This window comes from Ascaphus truei, chromosome 10 (assembly GCF_040206685.1).
Source record: "Ascaphus truei isolate aAscTru1 chromosome 10, aAscTru1.hap1, whole genome shotgun sequence".
NCBI classification, from domain to species: domain Eukaryota; kingdom Metazoa; phylum Chordata; class Amphibia; order Anura; family Ascaphidae; genus Ascaphus; species Ascaphus truei.
In genome coordinates, this window is record NC_134492.1 from 37839315 (window position 1) to 37864243 (window position 24929).

General features: G+C 40.8%; 1 protein-coding gene across 2 annotated transcripts in view; it reads right to left on the bottom strand.

Annotated features, from left to right (window-relative positions):
* The window catches only part of PAPPA2 (pappalysin 2), a 57535-nt gene extending 33208 nt beyond the window's left edge, over positions 1 to 24327 (bottom strand). The window contains exons 1-7 of one of the 2 annotated variants that reach the window (XM_075616640.1): positions 24139 to 24327; positions 17020 to 19421; positions 11731 to 12799; positions 8422 to 8567; positions 3110 to 3403; positions 2470 to 2662; positions 1999 to 2120 (exon numbers count right to left, since the gene is read on the bottom strand). In XM_075616640.1, coding sequence (XP_075472755.1) covers positions 1999 to 2120; positions 2470 to 2662; positions 3110 to 3403; positions 8422 to 8567; positions 11731 to 12799; positions 17020 to 17761 — 2566 coding nt within the window. In that variant the 5' untranslated portion in view covers positions 17762 to 19421; positions 24139 to 24327. Of the gene's footprint in view, positions 1 to 1998; positions 2121 to 2469; positions 2663 to 3109; positions 3404 to 8421; positions 8568 to 11730; positions 12800 to 17019; positions 19422 to 22701; positions 22834 to 24138 lie in introns of those variants that run through there. The other variant, XM_075616641.1, reaches the window with a different exon arrangement.
* Positions 24328 to 24929: the final 602 nt, after the last annotated feature.

Below are 24929 nucleotides of genomic sequence, written 5' to 3' on the forward strand. Positions count from 1 at the left end.
TCCCGAACACTAGTATTAAAATTTTAATTAAAACACTGCGATCACCTGTGAGAGCTGTGCAGGGAGAGGCAGCTCTCTCTGTGCAGCTCAGATCGCGAGAAAATCGCAGGGGGAGAACTTGGAAAAAATCTGAGATGACTTTGCTGCTACGCCGTAAAGTTTTGGCATTTTCGTACTTCACGGCTTGAGAGGGTTTCAGATTCTTTCTTAATATCGTGATAACACAAATGACAAACCGTTCGGTGGGAACATGCCAAACCTTGCGAGGTAGCAGCAAACTCATCGAAGCTACTAGAATAGACCTCTATGTGTTCCTGCTAGCCTTGGTAAAGGCTGTTAGTTCTCCTGTACCTGCTAGCCTTTGTAAAGTCTGTGTTACCAGTGTGGTACCTGCATGGTACAGGGAGTCCTACGCCTGTGTGGCTATCTTGGAGCAAGTCTGTGTAAGTCTTTTTCAAGACTGTTCCCTCACGTGAAAGAAACACTTTTGTTCTGGAGCTCAGACGACCCCAGAAGGCAAGCTAGCTTTGGCAGCAATAGAAAAGAGTGATAGCGCGCAGCTAATAACTAGTGACGACAAATATCAAGTGAACAGTGCACCGTGATTAAACAAACAATGTTGTGGACCTTAAATGTGGATCTGGCACTAATCGTGGGTCTGCAGCCTTTCTTGGAGGTGGCTCGACACCCCAGGAACTAAACAAAAAACAAAAGAACAAGGCGCACAACGCACATAGTGTATTAAAGTATAAAATGTGACTTTATGGTTAAAAGTAAATAGTTCTGCGTACATCAAGTGAGAATAAACAAGCAGTTGGTATATAGGTTTACCACACCAGGAGATGACACTATGCGACACCCTCGGATGGATCTCAGCATGCAATGGGTCTGGAGTCGTCTCATCTGTCCCTTACAGCGTCCTCCATTTAGGGATGGTGGGTGGATGAGTCCCTTGTGTGGAAAGCCCCACAGCACACAGCTCACAGGGTGGTAAAGAAGCCACAGGAATCAGCGTTCGTGGATCACTGCACCGTTTGCCGCCACTCCTCGTTCTGCGCTCGGCGATGACATCATCGCCGAGCGCAGAACGAGGAGTGGCGGCAAACGGTGCAGTGATCCACGAACGCTGATTCCTGTGGCTTCTTTACCACCCTGTGAGCTGTGTGCTGTGGGGCTTTCCACACAAGGGACTCATCCACCCACCATCCCTAAATGGAGGACGCTGTAAGGGACAGATGAGACGACTCCAGACCCATTGCATGCTGAGATCCATCCGAGGGTGTCGCACAGTGTCATCTCCTGGTGTGGTAAACCTATATACCAACTGCTTGTTTATTCTCACTTGATGTATGCAGAACTATTTACTTTTAACCATAAAGTCACATTTTATACTTTAATACACTATGTGCGTTGTGCGCCTTGTTCTTTTGTTTTTTGTTTAGCTTTGGCAGCACCTTCCACCTAGCCAGATTAGGTGTTTCCCGTTAACACAGTACTGTGTGATTTAGTGTGTGATACACTCTGGCTTATTAAACCCTTGTGTTCTGTCTGTTGATTCTATGATCCCTGGTAGGCCAGTCAACCCTGACCATGACAGTCATCTTAAGCAATACAAGTTGGTTATAAAGTTGTTATCCTCTAACCTTGAGACAACACGTTATTTCCTTAATTGCTTGATCACTTTGATTACTCGTACAGTAACTCTCCTGGAGCATGGCAGTTAGCTTTTTGCTGATTAAACCCATAGTTGCCATACTGCACATGAAATATTAAATGTTCATGGCGATACACAAGGTAACACAAGGAAAATGTTTGAGACATTTCGAAATGGAGACAACAGAACCTAATTAGAGTAAAGTCTCCATCCAAGACAGGATCAAATCTAAGAGACTGAATTGTTTCAAAGCATCTAGCCTCAGCCTCCACATAAACATCAACTGAAGAGAGACTATAGACTACTCACAGCAGAACCCCCATTAATGTACATGGAATCCTTACCAATGGCCTCTTCAGGAGTCCAATATCCAGAGGAGTCACAGACCCGAGGGGAAGAAGCCTGGTGTACATATTGCTGAAGAGATCCATCACCATCACATGATCCACAAACAGTCCCTGGCTCCCTATGGAAGATAAATGCAACATCTATCAAAGGATTGTGCAATCTAATAAAAATACAGATGGTCAAACACAAAGGTGAATGGACATCTCTGTTACAGTATGGAATTGGATTCGCTGAGGAGATGAAGTAGTTAGTACAGGGATGCAAAGCCGGTCAACCTCTAGAACTGAAATACATAGTGAATGAGTATATGGAAACTGGGTCAATAAACTCTAAGGATGAAAAACTTGAAGGTTCAGTCCTAGAATACAATCAATGACAACTCTAATGGAAGTATTACGACCATGTAACACGGTACAAGTCAGAGTATACTGTATGTGTGTCATTTATAAATTTTCTACACTTTTTACCTTTCGTATAGTTCTCCACTGATAGGAGGCAGCCAGGTGATGGTGAGAGAATTTAAGCTCTGTTTAATCACTATAGGTGGCAAGGGAATAGGTGAAGGCTTATGGCTTTTGGTCCATCCTTGGTATTTCAGGTCCAGATAACAGTGCATTCGAGCTACTTGATTTGGAGTGAAGCTGTTTGTGCAGTCATCATCTAAAAGATATTGAAGCAGGATTAAACAAGTGGAGATTTGAATAGAGACTGAAGTAATACATAGAGATAAGTGTGTGACAGACAAGAAAGAGTAGGAGTATAGGAAGTAACCTAAAAAAAGACAAATACACAGAATTTTTATGAAAATAGAAACAAAGAAACTTTAAGTTAAAAAAAAAGTATAAATATCAATAAAAATGCTCATCATAAAAAGAGAGAGAGAGAGAGAGAGAGAGAGAGAGAGAGACTAAAATGGAGAAAGAACAAACAGGTAAATATCACATGAAAGAAGAGTAAACTAAAGTGAAAATCATTTTTGCAGGTCCCTCTAGAAGTCAAAGGGATGACTGTCATCTCCGGCATGAATGTTGTGTATGATATTGAATGTGTGTTGATGGCCATGAAAGACAAAGGTATCAAAATGTGAGGGGGCGTATCGAGACTTACCTGTGTAGCTCATGTAGTTGTTGTAGGGAGTTCCAGTGTAAGGCATTGGCCCACATGTGTCATTCATTGGGTCCGGGTCCCGACAAAGCTTGTTCTTGGGAGTGGGAGCAGTATCGGCACACAGATCCCCTGTCTCCATGGAAGGTTCTACCTCACTGCACGGGTCATCACAGGACTCCCGTTCACTTACACCTTTGAAGACATGGTAAAGCCCCAGGGCATGACCCACCTCATGAATCATGGTGTTGGCATGGCCTGGTATACCATAATATGAGGGGTTCAACACTATTCCTCCTGTAAGAGAAAGAAAGAATTTAACATCATATAGAGCCCCAACCTGGAACTTTTCATATAGTATCATGCTGCCTTTAATAAAATATCCTTCTTCCAAAACTGTCAAATCTAATACAGTGCTTCCTAGGGTACCATTTCAAGCTATATTTATATAATCGGTGACTGTCCTAAGATGTCCATGCTACTACTATATGCTCCTAAACTGGTCACCACTATATTATAGGCCAGGGAGACACATTATCTGACATTTAATGTAACATTTACCTGTCAAACCAAGACTCGATGGCAGCTTATTGTTCTGAGTATGAAGCTGTAGCAGTCCGATAGTCATAAATAAAGAAAAAGGTGCAATGTCGCGTTTCAACACATCAGAGAAATGGCTACTGATTTGCACATTTATCTCAATTAACGTAATTACATTAGATCAGCGGTGACCAACCTTTTTTTCAGGCGTGCCAATAAATGGGCACACATTTTTGGCGGGCCGCTGTCCTACTGCCCCTTAAATACAGTTTAAATTAATTCGCTAAACCTAAACTAAATAATGGCAAAAGTAAACAAGGATAATAAAAACGTTAAAATGTTACAAACATTTTTATTGAGAAGAAAAAACTTGAAATCATAATGAAAAAAAAAAAAAAAAAATCTGACCATAAAACGTCTCCATGTGGTTTCTGAACTTGCATTTCAGGTAACAGTTTCTCAATATTAGGACTGATTTTCGGGGTTGATAACAGAAGCAGACGGCGCCCACGTGAGCGTCTGCTAATACAGATCTGTACTTATTTCTAACAAAGTTCATTGCTGAAAAAGTCTGCTCACAAAACAGATATGGGGGAATAACTTATATTTATTTTTAATTATTTGAGTTGATTTGATTTATTTTATGTTTTTAACTATTACAGAAGTTATAAAAAAAGTGTTCATTTTCAAAATGTATGTTAATAATTATAAGTTTCCCCTGTCATGCTTTTAAATTTTAAGGATTCCATATTGTTTCTTTCCTTGATCGATTTTTCAGTCGATTTTTCTTTTTTGCTCCTTCATCATTCCAAATGCGATCCCCAGGTTTGCCACCCCTGAATTAGATCTACATTGTTCACTGATCTCACAAAATTCAAATTATCTCCCCCTTAAGCCGCCCAAACTATAGAAGAGACATATTGCTGTGTTTTTAAAAGTGTTGAAACAAAACAGGGAGAGTAGAAGGGAGATAGAGAAGATTATAAAGGAAGACAGAAGGACTTACAGTAGAGAAATTAAGCAATGATATATTATCTTCTTAACAAACACACTGCTGCAGAAATACTATGAAATCTTTCTAGTGCTACCATAGAACTTTCCACATTTGTCTGAGAATACCAGAAGCCATACCTGTATTTTTCAAACATTCCCAAGCTGATATCATGTACAACAACAGTGTATCTCATACAGTATGCCCTATGCTGCTTGTAACAGGGACTTACTTATCACTGTTTGAGAGAAACTGCCTCTAAATCCAGCAGGGTGCTGGTTAATTGCCCACAGGCAATCAACCATACTCCACCTGGCTTATTTGGACTTTTAGAAAAGCCTGTTCTGAGAAACAGGACATTCCTTAGCTCACATTTGGGCTCACATAAGGTGAAGGAGGACTGCAGAGATTTCCTTAGCCCACAACTGGACTGACCTGAGGAAAATATGATGTCTTGATGCACACAAAAGGACTGTATGTTGACAGCAAGACAAGGGGACAAGACCTCTATACCTGGACACAGAGAGTGCCATAGCACACAGGGATGCTGACCCAGGAGAACAGAGAAGCCTTCCCCTACAGCTACAACAGAAACAGATAAGAGACTTTCTTGTTGGACTGTTGTGTATGTGTGTGTGTGTGTGTATATATATGTGAGTGTTTAGTGTGGTAACCAGCTTAGCTACCCACCAAGTTAGAAAGGGCTGGAGTGTGTTATTCTCCAAAGTGGAGTAGGCCATTATTTTGTTTGTTTTTGCAAACATTGTTGAATAGGCACAATAAAGCCAAGATATAATTTCACCCTAATCGGTCTCCATTAAATGTACCTCTGCACACATCTCTTTCACTGCTCCATTCAGTAAAGCTTCCCTTTCTTTCATTATATACATTCACTTGATGACACATGTAACCCCCTGTGTGTTTGTGTGAGTTCACACACTGTCACACTGCCCCCGGCAGGAGACTTCAACGTGACTGTGATAGACATGAGAGGAGCCAATAATAACGGCTGTGGAATGGGAGGGAATATGTGGGAGAGGAGCCTTTAAGAAAAGGAAAGGCAGTCATGATAGATTAGATCTGCACAAACCTGAGCACCGCAGGTTCATTCGAGGTCTACAGAAAGAGTACACATGGTGACCAGAGCTGAGAGCTACAGTTTCAGTGTGCAAATGAGATCAACAGCTACAAAGACACAGTGGTACCGAAGCACCTTTTTGAAGAACAGGCCTGCAACAGGTTCAGTACAACATGAGCTCCTACGGGTTGCTGGCACCATCATAAGCCAACATACCAAGGATTGGGTGGCTACTGCACCACTGACACTGATTCACACCCGGGCTGCGCTATTTGGGGACTGTGTGGTACATGTGTACAGTTTGTAGTGATCCTCTGCTAAGGAGCTCAAGTTTCCTGAGTTTAATAAGTGTATAATAAACTAAGTGAATTACCCACACTGTGTCTGTATTATTCCTGCCATCTGACATGTGGCCCAGTAAGTAACAAGGGACTCAGGCCTCAGCCTCCGCGATAGTTGAAGTCTGAGAGCTAAGAGTAGAGGGGTTACACATACATATAAGCTTCCCATACATATTCATCCCTAATGCCCCATCATATGGCTTTTCAAAATGATACACCTAATTGTGATGGTGAAGGGGTACCCATGCCAGTAAATAAAGGTATTTGGTCCGGCTGGGTGCCCCATAGCCATATTGGGGAATTGTGATTGTCAGCTCTGCAACCCAATCATGGCAGAAACACTGTGTTTTGTGATAAAACTGTATTTGAATGTCTTATTATTCCAGGAGTGTTAAGCAGCGGACACACAGACCAGAATAGTAAGTCTGGGCATGAGAATGAATTACATTCAGGTCCCCCAGAATATGTCCGTGAACCCCAGAACCAGGGGGGGTTCAGAGTAAAGTCATTTTTCAGATTATGTGTATAACTGTGGCAGTGTTTTCGTGTAAGCGTGTGAAAGGAAAAATGGTTTTAAAACCCAGTAGCTAGCAGCATAGCAGGAGGCTTTTTGCTAACTTTTGTTCGGAAGCTCCTAGCACCGTGAGATTTGCTGTGAGCACTGTTTGGGTAAAATCAGGAACTATCATGTCGCACAATTTTTATAGAGTTATATAAAAAATGGATGAATTAAAGTCCCTCTATTTTCATTGCACCAACATGTTAGGCATATGGGGATTTTCATCTAACACGGCAGAGACAGAGTGGCTACTCCAAGCTTCAAAGGCAGTCCAGGATATGGGAGTGTTAAACCTTTTGTTAGCAACAGCTTCAAAGGCGATCCAGGATATGGAGGTGTTAAACCTTTTGTTAGCAAGGAAGAGAATTTCAAAGCTACCATGGCAAATGGCTGCTTGCCCAGACTGAGCGCCCCCAGGTCATATGCTCAGCGGCCAAGGTGCAAAGTTAGCACATGCCCAGAGCAGACTGAGAAGCCCCTCTGCCAGGTTTGCAAAGTAGTGGCAATTCCGTGACAGGTTTAAGGAATTATTCCCATGGAGTAGATTGGCTGCATGGGTTAAGTATAGGCCTGTTTAATGCATAAAAAACCCTGCAGCCCATGGGGAAGGAGTTCCATCATGTAACAAGATTTGTCATGCAGTGAAAGATCCATTCTGTAACCAGACTTAACAGCGTAACTAGTAAGTGTATTTTTCGTTGTAATTGTAAATCAAGCAGTGTATGTTCATTCTGTAAATAAATCACAATTTATTTTATCTCTTGCTTTGCTCAATCGAAGGATCCGGGTATTAAGGTGTTAAAAGCGCTTGTCTCCTGTGACACTAATACTTCCCTTTATACCCAATGTACTACAATACAGTTAATGAGACCTTTCTCAATCCTGCTCAAAATTACTTTCTAGTATAATAAGTTTTTTTTCTTTTTCTGAAAGTCTATGTAGCACTGTACAGAGAATTGTGCAGACAGAATGTGTCCCCTTCGAGAGCTTACTATCTGTTTTTGGTGCCTGAGGCACCAGGAGATAAAGTGACTTGCCCAAGGTCCTAAGAACTGACACCAGGATTTGAACTTCAAACTCATTTTCTTATACAAACCTATCCCATTCTTTGCCATAATCTAAATGGTGATTTCCCATATACCTTCCCATGAGAGATGTATGAAAGTGTCTGAACTATATTCGCTAAATGTATTACAATTATTGTTTTTACATTTGTGTTTGCTCCAAAAATATTTTAGCGGGCCTCACAGGACTAAAATAAATTGCAAAAATTAGTTTTAGATGATCAAGGTGTTGATAAAGTGCTGTTGCATGAAACGTGTAGGTGCGTTCATGTAGTCTGTTTTTATTGTTTTTCTAGCATGCAATAAATTGATCATTTATTTAGTTTGGAGTTGCCTAGCTATTTATTCCCTTCTCTGGATACCAAAAGGAGGTTTTCCCGGGCTGTGCTCTATCTACATCCTCTACAACTTTGCATCTACACCCGGATGGAGTGCACGCCACAGACGATGGGAGTGTCCCATGGAGTGTACAGGTAAAGAGCCGCAGTGCCTTAAGATATATCCTGTACACAACGAACATTATTACATACATATCTACATTCTGGTTGGGTGCTTATTGAAGTGTCAATTGATGTGGGTGTCACGTGGACTCCACTAGACACCTATCCCTTCCAGTTCAATTGTATTATCATACTGTGGACACGCCATCTTCCTCTGGATACTCATTCACCAATTTTCTGCAGACAGAACCGGGTCTGATTGTTGAGCACTACATTCACTCTACTATTTTCCAATAGCTTACCCTGATGACTGAGGGCTTCCTTGTCCCAGGGCCAGGTGGCTGCTCCGGCCAACTCCTCCCCCACAGAGCTAGCAAAATAGACATTCAGGAAGTGGGTACTGTTCAACTGCAAAATATCTTTCAGTTCTTTCACACTTATGTATGCCCTGTCATGGGGTAAAGTAAGAGGAGACAAATCAAAAATTATCTTAACATACATAGGAAGATGAGAGAGGTCTCTCTAGGATCCTGTTTACGGTTTCCTCTCCTCTGGAATCACTGGAGTATCATTAGAAGTCAGTTACGCACTAAGTCTGGGAAATACATTTTCCAAGTGTCTGTGGACCCATAATGGAGAGTTTCGAGCTGAACGTTTGACTGTTGATGCTAGAATGTACTATGATTATGCATTCTGAAGTCATTACTGCTAGAACAGGGGTGGTAAACCCCAGACTTCAAGGGCCACCAAAAGGTCAGGGTTTCAGGATATCCCTGCATCAGCAAAGGTGACTCAATCAGTGGCTCAGTTGAAGCCTACCCCTGTGCTAGAACCTGTGTAGCTTGGTGGGAAATTTAGAGGAAATGGGAGATTCTGATTGTAGTAAAACTATCAGAAAATATTGTTTATTAGGGTCCTCTTTATTGTCAGAAGCACACTATCTAAGAGCCCTATTCAATAAGGTCTGAAGCTGCAACTTGCACTGAGATTGGCCAAAAACTGGCATTGACTTGAATGGCAGTATGCGTCTGATTGCTTTGTGATCTTCCATTTTGGACATTGTAGAATAAGGCCCTACATTCAATAAATGGTAAAAAGTCAGGGGGAACATGTGGCATAAAAATCCCTGACCTTTAAAATGTTTGCTTTATATTTTCATTTACTGTAATACAACAAAAGACAGAAAAGCCCAAAGCTACATCTAATATCACAAAAATACACAGTGAAATACTTTATATATTCTCTTGAAAAAGGGTCATTTAGTTAAACCCTTTGGCCAAAGCGTTATAAGCCTGCAAGCCACACCAAGGCATGACCAAATTTGCAGGTCCTAACACTACCTGATTAAAATTCTCATTTACCCCCATATTTGGAGGGAGAATGATGACATTTGATCTATCCAAACCCAGCAGCATGAACAAGACCTGCTAATTTAGAAAGTGGGGAGGAGCGATCTTAAACCCTGGGGGGGGGGGGGGGGAGGTGCAACTAACCTCCAAACAGCTGAGACCAGCTGGAAAAAGTTAATAAACACACAGAATCTGAACAAGCTCCAGAAGCCCCAAAACATACCACATAATATTAATATATATATATATATATATATATATATATACATATATATATATATATACATATATACAGTGTGTTCGACAAACCTATACATTTGCTCGCCCCGGGCGAGTGGATTTAACCCCCGGGCGAGTAAATATTGGCCCAAGCAGCACACGTTTGGTACTAGGTGGCGAGTAGATTTTTTTGTGTGGCGAGTAGATTTTTTGGTGATTTGTCAACCACTGTATATATATGTATATATATATATATATATATATATATATATATATATATCATTGTAATTATAATGTGGCAACAGACCTATATCAATAAGCTGTGCTAAAACCAGTTCAATGAGGTGTAAATAATAACACCACTGGCGGTGCTGGGGATGGGAATAATATGAAAACCAACACACAAAAAAAGAATCCCCTAAATGACTCTAGCATACAAAGTAACAAAATGTATTAATCACAAATGAACATACATAAGTTAAAAAGGGAGCGGTGGTGTCCTGCCTGCTGTGGGATAGTACTAACCTCCTTAAAGACAAACATAAGCTGAAATAGGCTGTTACTAAATTTGAATTAGTCTAAGAGGAGAACATACCACTGAACTATAATGTGGACACAAAAAAGCTGGTACTAAATGCTTAGCACATAAAAATAACTGCACCAGTGTAAAAGTCCAAAGCTACATCCAATATGACAATAATACACAGTGAAATACCTATACAGTATATTCTCTTGAAAAAGGGTAATTTAGTTGAACCCTTTGGCCAAAGGGTTTATATAATAACCTATATGTGGTATGTTTTGGGGCTTCTGGAGCTTGCTGGGATTCTGGGTGTATTTTCATTTAATACACGATAAAGGTTCAGTCAAAATATGTGTAAATTAGGAATCCAAATTGTTTGCTCATATTTATTTATTTTTTTATTTATAAAATGTTTTACCAGGAAGCAATACATTGAGAGTTACCTCTCGTTTTCAAGTATGTCCTGAAATAAAATATATCTTTATTATTTATACATAACTAGAACCATTAGGTCTCCCTGTAACAGAATGCGTCAAACACCTGAAGACTTCCCCCATTCCAGAGAAATTTAAAATCAATGTTGCTCCATTTTGGTATAACGTTTAAATAGGTAAAAGTATACATTATGAGGCAATAAATCAGGATTTTGGTGATTTGGTGAGAGAGCAGGTTCTAGGAATATTGCGCAAATTTTTCAGTTTTCTCTTCATTTTCATCTTTTCCCATATTTTTACAATAGTTTAATTTTTTATTGTTGAATTTCACCAATTTTGCCAGAATTTAGCAAAAGTAGCAGTATATGAAATTCAATAGACAATTTTTCGTGGTTCTCAAATTTCAGTGGAGATTTTGCACATCTCTAGAGAAGACACAGATCAATTAGTAAAAGATGAGTCCTAAGCAGTAGGCTTCGGGCTATAGGGCTAATTATAGGGATAATTACTAACAGAAAGTAACATTTGTGATATAGGAGTGGAGATGGAAAGTCTTATAATATATAAAGGATGTCAATCAAAAAATAGAAATATTAATACATTAAATAGACAGTGAAACACAGAAAAAGTGAGGCTGATTAATAAAAAAAAAAAAAGGTTCACATTATTTTTTGCATTATTCCTGAGCAGATCACAGGTATATTTCTGTGTCCTGTAGTCATAACTCTATTGTTCTCAACGGTGTCAGACGAATATTAATTTAGCCAAAAACCCTTCCATTAATACCCATGTCTGAGATTCGGAAAACTGTGTTGGAGAACAACTTCGTCTCTCAAAAAAGAACCGTACAAGAAAACTGAATGGATTGGCGTCCCTTTATACCAGTGAAAACATTAAACCAAATATTAACAGGGACTCTTCTTGGGCAAGAAACAGCCTGAGAGCAACTAGACCAGTATACAGACAAATGGGGTTGTAGCTGGAGGGTATTGCAATGTATTGAGGGAGTGGGTCAGATTCCACATCTACCAGCCCTACGAACCCATGACAGAAAGGTGTGTGTATATGTGGGCTTTATGTTCTTACCTCCCTTTTGCATCAGGATCAAAGCAGTTTTTTGCACTCCTTCCTGCTCCTTGGGATGGGCAGCAATCTCCATCATCGTAATCATCCCTTGCGGTGTTGCATTCAGGATTGCATATACCATCACCCCTCTTTCTGGGGTTGCACGGCCGGGTAGGGCCACAGTCTCCCCCATCATAACCAGTAAGAGGGTGTCGACACTCAAGGTCACAGTGTTCATTGCCCACCCTCCCAGGTTCACACCCTGGCAGCACTGCTCGATTCCGCAGGCTGGAGTTACGTACCTCCAGCACACTAAGCTGCCATTGGATGCCATGTGGACTGTAGGCATCAGACAAGGCGTGATGCTGCCTTAGTATCTGTTCAGCACTGACCAGTGGCCTGGAGCCATCATCATCACACAGATTAACCACTCGGTAGCGCACCTCTTTTTCCCATTTTACCTCAGCTCGACTGTAGCCAGCAGTGACATCAGGCAAATCACATTTGGTTCTCCCACAAGGAGGGAACACAAGAGGGGAGACCAACTCAATTTCTGTCGTTATCTCCGTCACAATCTCTGGAAATACCCCATCTTTATGAGGCATCCACATATTTCCTGGTGGAAAGGAGAGAGCGAGGATAAATGCGGATGTGTCTGGATCCCTTTGTGGACCTCTCCTTAGGGCTTCAGCCCTTATTTGTTTCTGAGTTCTAGGCTCTGACCAAAGTCGCAGGGATGAGAGGTGACCACGAAAACAGTTACCAGTTTTTGAGTTGTCCCCTCCAAGCATGAGGCATCGGCACACGGAGATGTAAGGGCTGTGGAGGGGACCTAGCTGACCTTTGGCACTTGACACCAGGGTTCCATCCACAAAGAGCCAAATCCGATGGCCATCATAGCTGGCAGCCAGGTGTGTCCATGTACCTGGCTGATACTGATGTGGAGACAGCATGATTGTGGCGTTCTGAGAACGGTCAGTACGTAGCAAGAAGTAGAAGCGTGCATCTCTCTTTGCACCAGGCAGAGATGGACGGATCCCAAGAGACCAGCCATGGTCACTCGCCACATGGGAGCAATTATCAAACAAGCCTGGTGTAAGAAAGAGGGATAGAATGTAAAGTGATTGTGTTGTCAATCTTAAGGGATGGAGTTTATCAATTTTCATGAATGAGGGAAATTTCTCCCACAACAAGCCTAGTTTGTACCACACAATGATGGCAACACAGTGAAGGCCCAAAGAGGCAAACATTTAAAGGTGCAGCATCACAGGAATGGTGTCCCCGCGAAACGTAGTGCTTGTTTTTCTACTTTGCTTATGATGTAATAAACCTCGCAGTTTGCGCATATTTGGACACCATTCCTGTCGCTCTACTTGAAATGTTGAGTATCGGAAAGCAGCTGATTGCAGGATGCTGCATTAAGTACAGACTGCATGGGGAGTGAAAATTGAGTGTCCGACATACACTTTCAACAAGTAAGGAGTGTGCTGGCTTATACAAATTACCGTGAACACAGCAAAGGCCCCCATTTGACCTTTATTCAAATAGCTGCAGAGAAATCCGCACTTTATTGCTTCACTATGCGTTGCAGACTCCTCTAGCAGTTAAGAAGGAGAGAGTAACCCAGTCCTGTCAACTTTCACTCACGTGCAGCTACAGTAATCTCAATAATTATAGTATCAGTAGTTTTTTAGTCTTAAATGGAGTCTCACAAGACCGAATTTCCCGTAAAAATTTTAAGTTGCATCTAGATTTCTAATCTCAATTTGGATTGAAAACGGTGGATAACCAACTTCCTATAGACACTGAAGAGTACAAAAATGAGGGGTAAATTACTTATAAATTTGTGCATATTTCTCATAAAATGTAAGTTTTTTAAAGTTAGTTTTAATGCATTATCGTGTCATTTGCAATTTATACAATAGAGCAGTGTTTTTCAACCAGGGTTTCGTGGGCATCGTTAAAAGGTTCCCTGCAATTTTCAAGTCATTTGAAAATTGTACCAAATACAGAAGAATTTACAATGTAACTAATCTGACGCGCTATTAGAGAGGGTTGGGGTTCCTTACAATGCATCTGATCTCAGACACGCTATTAGAGAGGTTTGGTGTTCCTTACAATGCATCTGATCTCTGACACATTATTAGAGAGGGTTGGGGTTCCTTACAATGCATCTGATCTCTGACACATTATTAGAGAGGGTTGGGGTTCCTTACAATGCATCTGATCACAGGCGCGCTATTAGAGAGGGTTGGGGTTCCTTACAATGCATCTGATCACAGGCGCACTATTAGAGAGGGTTGGGGTTCCTTACAATGCATCTGATCACAGGCGCGCTATTAGAGAGGGTTGGGGTTCCTTACAATGCATCTGATCACAGGCGCGCTATTAGAGAGGGTTGGGGTTCCTTACAATGCATCTGATCACAGGCGCGCTATTAGAGAGGGTTGGGGTTCCTTACAATGCATCCGATCTCAGACACGCTATTAGAGAGGTTTGGAGTTCCGCAGAATTTCACAATATAATTATAGGGTTCCTTAACCCCCGTCCTCCCCCAAAAAATGGAAACCACTGCAATAGAACCACAAGTTCAAAATTCAGAGATTTGGAATTAGTGCTTTACTGCATAACGTTGATTACATCTGTAGTTTCATGCAAAAGTTCCTCAAAATAGACAATCTTGGCCATACTTGAAACATTCCCAATTTTAATCTTCACAAAAAGGTGTCTGATCTTTAGGGAAAATCATTTGTAAGAGGAATTTGTATGCTAAGAACCTGGAACAGGCTCAGAGAACATGTGTGAGGCACGTACAGTATGGGGTTATTTACCCAAGAGTAAAAGAATTGCACCAGATTTACTTTCAATGGGTTTCCTTTCCCTTGATACATATGGTGCAATTCTTTGCACTGGTTTTGTCCCGGTTTTGCAGTCAGGCTACTTTAGTAAATACTCCAATAATGTGTTATGACTTTACCGTGATCTTTACAATGGAGGGTTAGTGTCTCTTGCTTACCCACCACCCTAACCACAGTGTATGATTCGAAGCAGAAATTCCCCCAAATTTGCATCTTTAAAAAAAATTATTATTATTAAGTGATTAATGAGACCGGAAGGGCCCGGGAACCGATCTGATGTAGCCAAGTTTTCTGGACCCCTCTGTTCTCGAGATATCAACAAGTAAATGTTCCATTAAATATTTTTAAAAGCAATAGTGCTGTTGAAAGCAGCAATCTCCCAATGGCATTGGAGCAAGGCTGACCCTGACATGGTCATATTGTGTCCACCGGGCAAGTATTATTCTCCATACAGTATATGAGCTTTGACATCTCATGAACCGCAGGAGTTTCCCAAGTTTAGACTTCCATGGATAAGATTCGAGGGACTCTCTGGTTAAGGAAATATAACAATAAGAAAAGAGCAACATGGATAGCTGCTTTAATAAGTGATCATCACAAGCAGCGAACGGGAGTATCTATTTTTGATGCATAAATATAACTGGCAAAACGTATAATGTCTGAACAAAAGAGTGGTGTCAAAGTATAGTGGCTTTGCCTTTACCCTCACGAGTACTAGTATGACTTTGACTTTAGAATTCTCATGATCACTGATAGGGATCAACATGACTTCTTTGAAACAATAATCCCCTCTAGTGGATAAGGAGGAGTACTGCTTATAGGCAAGGGTTAATTAAAATAATCATTACCATTCAGATATTACACAATTGCTAAGCAGGCCAGTGGCAAAATGTGTTTTAAAGCAAGTGTGAATCCCTGAGCTTTAAATGAGCCCACAGTCCATGATCGGCTGTTGCAAACCTGAGTTTTTGGTAGTTCCTAAAGTGTGCCAAATGAATTAAAGTAGAAATGGGTAATTATTTAAAGTTAGGCAGTGAACCTTCCCTTCACCCCTGCGTGTTTCTCTGTCCACCTTCCTATTTACTTTTCATATAGAAGTAGGTGTTGCTTCCTATTCAGTATAGTGAGAAGCAAAGTATACACAGTTAACGATTCATCAACTTCCATCCAAGTGAATGAAAGTTGTTACATTATTAACTGTCTCTTGTGAACAGACAGCAACACCTCCTTCTATGTGATAAATTGCTTCAGAAAAACAATGTGACTTTACAGGTACAGAATGTCATCGACCTCTAATCTGCTACATTTACTGAATTAATGCAATATAAAATGTGGGTCACATTTCTCCATGTCATTTTACCACATCTCAGCTAAAAGTATGCACTTGAAAATCAATTGTTTGCAAGATGATCCACCATGGTAAAAACCATATATAGCCCATTATAGTGGTGATAAATTTGATCTACAAAAAACCCCTGCTGTATGTAAACTTAATATGCACTGTATTTATAACACAGCAATGTCTGCTTTGTGGAAGCTTCACTACAGCCAACATGAAACATAGATAGTCAGTAGAACTATGCTCAGAAGTGAAAAATAATTGCAACACTAAACTTCATCCATTGCGTTCTTTTACGTTGACTGAGTAAACCACGTGTGGTTAAGTTCCACTTAACCTCACATAATATACCACCATTGAAATGTTGTTTCTTACAGTGTGTGTGTGTGTGTGTGTGTGTGTGTGTGTGTGTGTGTGTGTGTGTGTGTGTGTGTGTGTGTGTGTGTGTGTGTGTGTGTGTGTGTGTGTGTGATTTAAATATATTAATAACTTTCTTGGACCAAGACAGATCTTTATTAAAAGGTATAGTATAGTCTATATAGGAGGTGTATCTTCACTATCTGAATATCTTTTCTGTAGTTCCATTGAAAGAGCTACTTGTAAGATGAAGACTGGTTTCTTCAGGACTCAACCTGTCAAATGTCAATCATTTGAAGTGAGTCTCAATCACTGTGAAACAGCGACACCCAATTTAGCGTCAGTGATCTCATCAGCCCAAGCCCATTAAAATGTTGGTCTTGAATTAGCAAAATGCACTAATTTGGTCCACTGAGCTTGACACCTATAAATACAGTACATACATACTACAACTTTATACTTCAACATGTAAACATGATAATAAGTATGCTTATTTCTAAAAAAGTAAATGGAAGATCGGCATTACTGTATACGTTGGTTCTAAGCTTGCACTCTATCACAGCATATTGTTTCCTTCAAATGTTTTTGGAGGTGACTAGATTAATGGTGACACAGAATGACGAACATAGCATGGTTGGGAACATCAAGTCGTTGCAATACTAGCACTATTGTTTCTAACTGGAAGATTAGCAGATGATAACCAAACTGCAAATGTACAGAACTGAACATAAACATTAGAACCATCTTGGTTCTTACTCGCAATAACTGCTGGGTCATTTTGCCCTCCGTCTGGCTTCACCCACAGCTCGATTGTGAACCCTTCGCGGGGTATCTGCAGCTCTGCATCTGGACGCAACACCAGCTGACTACGGTTACAGACACCAGAAAAATAGAGTGAGCAATCAATGGGTTGCTTCTGATGTCCTATCACAGGTGCAGAGGGATTTGGAGAGATCCCATGCGTGATATTATACTCCCTTGCATCTCGAGGGAATCTTCCTTTTCCTGTTGCTAAAGCATTTTGTTCCATTCGTCTTCTAGTGTTCCTGTTGTAAGAGTTGCGTTTGGTGGTCTTTTTAGAAATGTGTCCATTAAGGAAAGGATGATTATTGTACACTTGTTTCGTATTCCAGGCAGCGCTGTTCTGCAATTTGGTTGTTGCACCCCCATTATTCCCATCGTTGTCTTTTTCCCATTTTGGAGGGCTCAAACTACATGGCTCTGATCCATGTGCTTGACAGTCTAACCCCCCTTTTCCTGTTCTGTATCTGGAATGTTGGTGCTGCATAGAATATGCTCCAAAATGAAGGTGCTGGCGATCAGCTAGGGGTCTTTTTTCTCTGCCCAGCCAGCAGGGTTCTTTCAGAGACTGTAACCGCATGCGTTCTGCTCTCAAAAGGAGTTCCTGCTTGCGTTGAAGGATATGATCTTCTCTATGGGGTCTAGCCCAACAGTACTGGAGGAGAAAGGTCAAAAAAGGTAACCCCAAACATTGCATCTTGACCACCTCTCTCAAATCCTCCCACAAGGGAATGAGTTAAGCCACCAGAATATACAAAATTGGAATGTTCTTTGACCTCAGAGACTTTGTGGCTATCAAGGTGCAGATAGAGACTCGTTTAAAGGTTGTTACTCTGTCTCTTTGCTTTCCCCTTTTTCTTAATTTATTCTCCTGTTCTTCTCATGCACAAAATGAGGGACAATGTTGTTGATGCGACTAGACTCGGGCTTTGGTTTCTATCTTCTCTTGGTGCTTTCTAATCTTTTCTCCTTTTTTGCTTTGTCTCTGTGTCTCTCAGTCCTCCAGACTTTCTCCAGGGTTTATCATTCTGTGTGAATGTCTCATTTGTTCTTTCACCATTGATGTCTCTTCCCTTTCTTGAACTCCACCTTATAACTCAGTCTACAACCCCCTCTGCCTCTACATTATCTCCTCCAATATGTGTCTTTCCTTTTCCTCATCTTTCTCTATCCTGAGAAATAGCTGCCCCTTTAATCTGTGTATTGCAGAAGCTATATGATAAATGATTCCTAATGGTTGTACGTCTGATGTTACGGCCCCCAATGGATTCCTAACATATGTTCCCAACCAGATGTTTACCTAAGACATGTGTTACATATGTTTAACACATGCATCCCACTGCCATATTTCTCCACCTCACAACTTTCTCATATTCTCCTCCATTATTTCCTTCCCACTCTTTCGCATTACTCTGTTTCCTATTGTAAGTAGGCATATAATGTCAGGGGCTAAAGTATACTATCAGTGCATATGTGAAAGAGCTACCGGGCAGCAGCACTGCATGGTGTAGTGAAATGGGGAAGAAAAAATATAGGGAGCAACAGACAGGTATACAAGTAGCCGTGGGGGGCACACCAAGGAAAGAAGCATTAATAAAATACACTGCAACACTTGAATAAGCAGGGAAACAGTTAGAAAGGTGACGTTAGAAAGGGAAAAGTGGCTCTTCAAACAATGGTGCATGGAAATACAACAAGCAGCATTCCAGAGAGCAGTGGCACAAAAACCGTCACCAAAAGAAGCAGATGGCCAGGTAATAGAGCAGCACAAAAATACAGAGAAGTAGACAAGTAGCCCAGCAAAGAAGCAATATATTAAGTAGAATGGGCGCAGGTAACAGTGGTGTAGTGACGCAGCAATACAAGGGTGAATGTGAGTGCAAAAAAACTATTAGACAGAGTAAGGGAACAGGGATACAAACGTGTGGGGGTGAGTGTAGCAAAGCAGTACTGCAGGGAATAGCAATGTATAGACTAATTGACCAATGTGTAAAGCTCAATAGATTAAAATGTAATCACTGCCTAAAAGGATGCAAGGTGGTCCTTAAAGATGCTATTATGTTAGCTTATGAAGCTACAGTATCTTAATCAAGAATTTCTTGGGTTTTGCTTGACAAATAGGTATGAGAATGGAGCTAGTTACTGAAGACGCAAGATTCTTTGTGCCAAGAGTATTGTGTATCTTGTCCTTTCACACAATCTCGTGCTGTGTCATAGCAAAGAAGGTGTAGGATTTCGTGTTGTGGGGATCTGGTGGTTGCTGGCTAGTGTAAAAGCACTTTAATTTCCTTCTGCTTGTGCCTTTAGCTGTTCCCAAATTGGTATATTTTCCCTTGAAGCTGGAAATCTGCAAATCCCTGCAAGGAAAACAAGAGGAGGAGGTCTGTCACAGCATGAGCTACAAGCAACAGAAATGAGTAGAGCAGTAACACAGTGTGACTTAAATACTGCTCTCTACCTATCTGTGTCACGACTTTCAACATATAGGATGTGTGCATTAACCTGATTTTAATAACACGGTGCACTTTTTGTTATTGCAGCTTATACGTCAAATGCAGTAAATTTCTCACGTTTCATACATATACAGTAGAGCTAGTATCTTAACCAGATTGCTTTGCATCAGCTCAGACCTGATAGGTTTTGCAGGTACACGAAAAATGATACAGCATCGGGTGCAAATATTTATGCAACCCAAGTACTTTCTCTGTCAAGTTACTTCCCAGATTGTACAGATTGTAACAGGTGGAGCAAAACCAAAGCATTGTAGCTGCAAAATACAGTACACTTTGCAATTACCTCCCCAGCACAAATTTTATGAAAAAGTTGTCAACTTTAGAGCTTGATTTTTTTCCTCTCTCATCATCTAGTTCACATGTTACTTAATTACTTTAGCATTTGCATCACACTTTTTTGTATACATTCTCAGCTTTGCGCATGAGTTTGCAACATTAGTTTTCTTCTTGACGCTTAATACGTTCTATACAGTTCCTCCTAGAATGAGTGTTTATACATTACATCAGATAACATCTCCGTCAAGGTTGTCCTATGCATGCAGCAAGTGTGCTGTGAGCTGGCTGCAGGTTCCGAACTTGAACCAGTAGGGGCAGGACACACACAAAAGGACACACAGCGCTGAACATTCTGTGCTGACAATCAGCTGAGAAATATAACATAAAGGAGCAATCCCGGTCATTGTTTTCTTTTGAAAAAATTTTTTTATATACCGGATCGTAGCAGGGGGGTCTCTAGAGCTGAACCCCATTCATTTTAGCTTTGGGGACATCTTGCTTCCAGAGATACTTACCCCCAAAGGGAGTGGGCGTATCTCTCTGCAGTTTTCTGCAGTTTAAAGCTCCCACGTCACATGGGATAATAGGAAGCTGCGCCGGTTAACAACATGACTTCCTATTGGCCCCGCAGGACGTGGACGCTTTGAAAATCTGCCGTAATGTGAGCTCTGGATGCGAGCCGGAGCGGCTACTGGCACCCACTACCGAAGTAAGTATCTCTGGAAGCAGGGGGTTCCCAGAGCTGAAATTAATGGGGTTCAACTCCCGAGACCCCCTGCTTCATAAAAAAAAATGGAAAAAATGAAGAAAGAAAATGCCATGGATTGCTACGTTAACAATGCAGTTTTCCCCAATATGACCCAGATTGAAAGTGAGCTCCATGTGATGCCTTTTAAAACAGATTACCAAGCTTCATTGTTTATGTTTATGATTATGATTGTATTTAAACTTTTCTTTGAAAAGGCCCAAAGCCTGCAGCAGAGGGTTCACATGGCAACTCCCGCTGCGTATTCTCACTGACTCCGCTGAGAGCTGCTCCATGCCGACTACAAAGAATCTTATCAGGGGAAACAATTCTTATCTTAATCTTCCCAGATAAGGTTCTTTAAAGTTAACTAATGTCATTAAGTAAGCAGCAGTATTTGGTTAAAAGGCAGAATACATAATAAATACACTGTTCTAATCAAATCAATGAGCCTAAAACTAGAGAGGCAAAGCAAACATTACACTGTACGGTATTATGAATAAATCTCTATCCAATAACAAATAAACATGCAGGGGGAATGCACCTTTAAACTACAAGAAACCCAGGAGCAAACCAAAGGAAAGCTTTAATGCATGAATGGAAAAATAATAATAATATATATATACACACACACACACACACACACACACACACACACACACATACACACACACAATATTACAGACAATAGGGGTTTAATTCCCAGATATCACCACAGAGCAAGGAAAACTTTAGGCACATTTCCAACGGTGCATGCAACGCTCCCTGGAAGCGTGGCCACACACCAGAAACAGGCAAAGAAAAGAGATCGTGGAACAGCACACTCAAAAACGGAGACTCGTGGTGTTCGCATCAGGTAAACAAATAGTAACAGCATACTTGCCGTGCCAAATCAGTCGCCGTTAATTTCAAGAGAGTAGGCAGACATCAGGAAAACGACGTGTCAGGCACACGTGGCCTTTCATCAGGTGGGTGTTCATCTACCTGATAAAAGGCCACGTGTGCCTGACACGTCGTTTTCCTGATGTCTGCCTACTCTCTTGAAATTAAAGGGGACTGATTTGATACTGCAAGTATGCTTTAACCATTTGTTTACCTGATACTAAGACAGTGAGTCTCGGCTTTTGAGTGTGCTGTTCCACAATCTCTTTTTTGCCATAGACAATCTTAGGATGCTCAAAACCCAGACTCATTGTATTGTTTGTCCAAATAAAAAATGTATCACCTAATACTGAAGAACTCATTTATTCTGCACTATCACAACTGCAGTAACACGGCTATCTCTGTTATATATATATATATAAATATATATATATATATATATATATATATATATATATATATATATACACAAACACACACATATATATACATATATACACACACATACACACTTAGAGGGATCAATAAACGCTCCCTTTAATTCTTTGTTTCTCTTTCTTTATTCATCATAACACAGTTTACCTGGCTTCGCATCTATCCAATATTCGTGCCTTCTCACTGTCACTTACCTGTATCACTCCTCCTTTCTCCTCCTGTATGTGTCTCTGACAAGCTCTCTCCCCTGCGTCATTGTTTCTCTGTCTATTACCCCCACTCAGTCTCTCAGAAAATCATCGCAGGCTCTGTTCTTTGTGGACAGTTTACACTACGGGTTTGGCTTCTGTAATTGGAGTATCACCCAAGCACAGCACAGCCAGTCATAGCATCTCTCCCAGATCTCACCTGTATCTCCCTTCCCATCTATAACACAGTTTCTATTCCTCTAGCTACAGTACAATCTATATTTCTATACTTCTACTTTTATCACACTACTTCTTCACTCTATCCATCATACCAATCCACCTGGCAATTTTTCAACATACATATGTTTATAATGTGTATCTCTGATCATTGATTTTTCTGTCTGGTATCTAGCTAAATTCATAACAGTTTCTCAGTTAGATGAGTGCCAGTGATCTCAGCACAGAGAAGCTCCTCATGAATAGGCACTATTAGTTCTATTCGTTTGGAAAATGACTCAACAAGCGCATCTCATTCTGTTGGCTTTGTATTTATTTTAGCATCAGGTTGCACACAAATTACGTATGTCAAGTAACGTACCTGCAACTCCTATCTCGTCTCCACCACTCCGTCTTTCTTTCCATTTGCCCCCATTTGTCTCCCCTCTAGTCACATATCTCTGCATCTTTTACTTCTTTCAGTTTTGTTCTCTTGTTCCCCTCTCTGCCCCTTCTTTGGCGCCCCTTTTTCTGTTCCCCTACCTCCTATTTGGGCTCTCTTCTCCCACTTCTGCCCCCCCCCCCATCCCTTTTCTCTTTAAAACTCCTCCCTGCTCCCTATGAAACCCCCTCTCTGCATTAATTAGCAGGACCCCATGCAGGTGGGATTTTGATGTTACAGACAAGCTTAATTTTTCCCTCTGTCTGTCTGGGAGAGGGACTGTAGGCGAGTCCAGTATGTATTTTCATCCAGACCTTGTTTTGGGGAGTACTTTCAAAATCTTAGAGAACATGTCTGTTTTCACACCTGCCTGCCCTGAGAGGGACAAGGCACAAAATGTTAGCAATGTATAAACACATCACTCTGCACCTCTTCAGACCCTCCCGTTACATTCTGAATCAAGTTTGCTTATACTGTACTTTACCCATTTTACGTAAATACATTTTTTTTTAAAGAAGGGGGGGGGAAGCAAGAGAAAGATGGTGTTGGAAATCACAGATAAATGGAGATGTTAAAACAAACAGAGGGGAGGAAGTGTACAGAAAAACAGCAAACATGTTATATTTAAACAGAGTAGTCAGAAGCAAAAGAAAAAGTGGATATGTGTGTTTCATGAAGAAATAAAGGATGAAAAGAGGGATAATTTTACAGTTGTAGTACTGAGTTAAAGACTAAAACATGACAATGAAAATGCTTTGTGGTCTGCTCTAGTTTGCAAGTGAGAGCTGCTTAGCACTGTAATGCATTGAGATTTTGAAGTGACACATGGTGAATGGAAAATGAGTAAGTTAATAATGAATGTTTACCTAGTGATGCCAGTAAGTGCAGTGATAGACATAGAAGAAGGGGGGGGGGGGGGGGCAGACATAATAAATTCTTGAACCAAAAAGCTTACACTCTAATGTCTAGTGTCTGACATACAGGGAAATGGAGTGAACTGCCCAAGATAACAAATACAGGGAAATGGAGTGAGCTGCCCAAGATCACAAATACAGGACTTTAACCACAGATCTCAGGGGGTTGTTTTTTTTTTCTAAAATGAAGAGTGGAGAAAACAGAAGGGGGAAAAAAATATGGAAAGGAAGAAACAGAAGGAGAGAAAACAGAACTGGCGAGGTAAGGCACAAGTCATGGAGCAGAGAAAGCAATTGGATAAAGTGGTGGGTTAGAAGTGCAAGACAGATAAGACAAATCTAGGGTTACCAGTTAACAGACACAGTCAGACAGCAAAGCAGCTGCATGTACAGTAGCAGGACAGCGCCTCATTCATAAAATCAGCAGTATGCTCCTACCTAGAGTTGCAAGCGCTTATATTACCTATGCTGGCACTGTGTTATCCGGCAATGCTTCTTCTGCAGTTGCTAGTAATCCATTCATAACAAGCTTTATCGCTCCACATCAGGATCACGGGCAGTTGAGCTTTTTTTCTGGGACTCTCACTCTCTTTCTCCCCGTCTTGCTCTCCTCCCCCTTCACTCTCCCTCTTTCATTCCTCAGCTCACCACTCTTTACTTCAAATTTTGGCAGCCCAAAGTGAACAACAAAAAATGTTGAACCATTTCACTGTTTTTTTTCCCCCTGATCTAGTAATTTAGTTCTGACATCATAATCCTGCCCACCAATACCCCACATCTCTCCTTCTCCCTCCCTCTGTCCACAGTATACTTTCCTTTGACCATATTTAATTTATTTTCATTTTACACCTTGTTTTTTTTTCCCTACTACCTTTTTATTTCTCTCTTCCCTGACTTCCCCGTTCTGCATTAATTGTAATATTGTAGTAGTCCTTGATTTCTCACTTTACTTTGTCCCTTGAGTTATCATCTTTTCCCCTGCCTTCTTATGTGTTTTTCTTCTTTACCTTTTCTCCTCTCTCTTTGATCTCTCTACAATTCTCTCTCATTTTTCTCTTTGATTCCTTATCATATTGGTAGGCAACCTGAATTACTACAATGTGAAAAAAATAAATAAACGTTATAGAATGTTAAACTTATAGCAACCTGAACATTTCAGTGGCCAAGAACCATTATTTGGGGACTTATTCTATATTCGTCAAAGCAAATTTCCTACAGAGCACGATCCCAAAGGCTGCTTTGGCGTTTATTGAA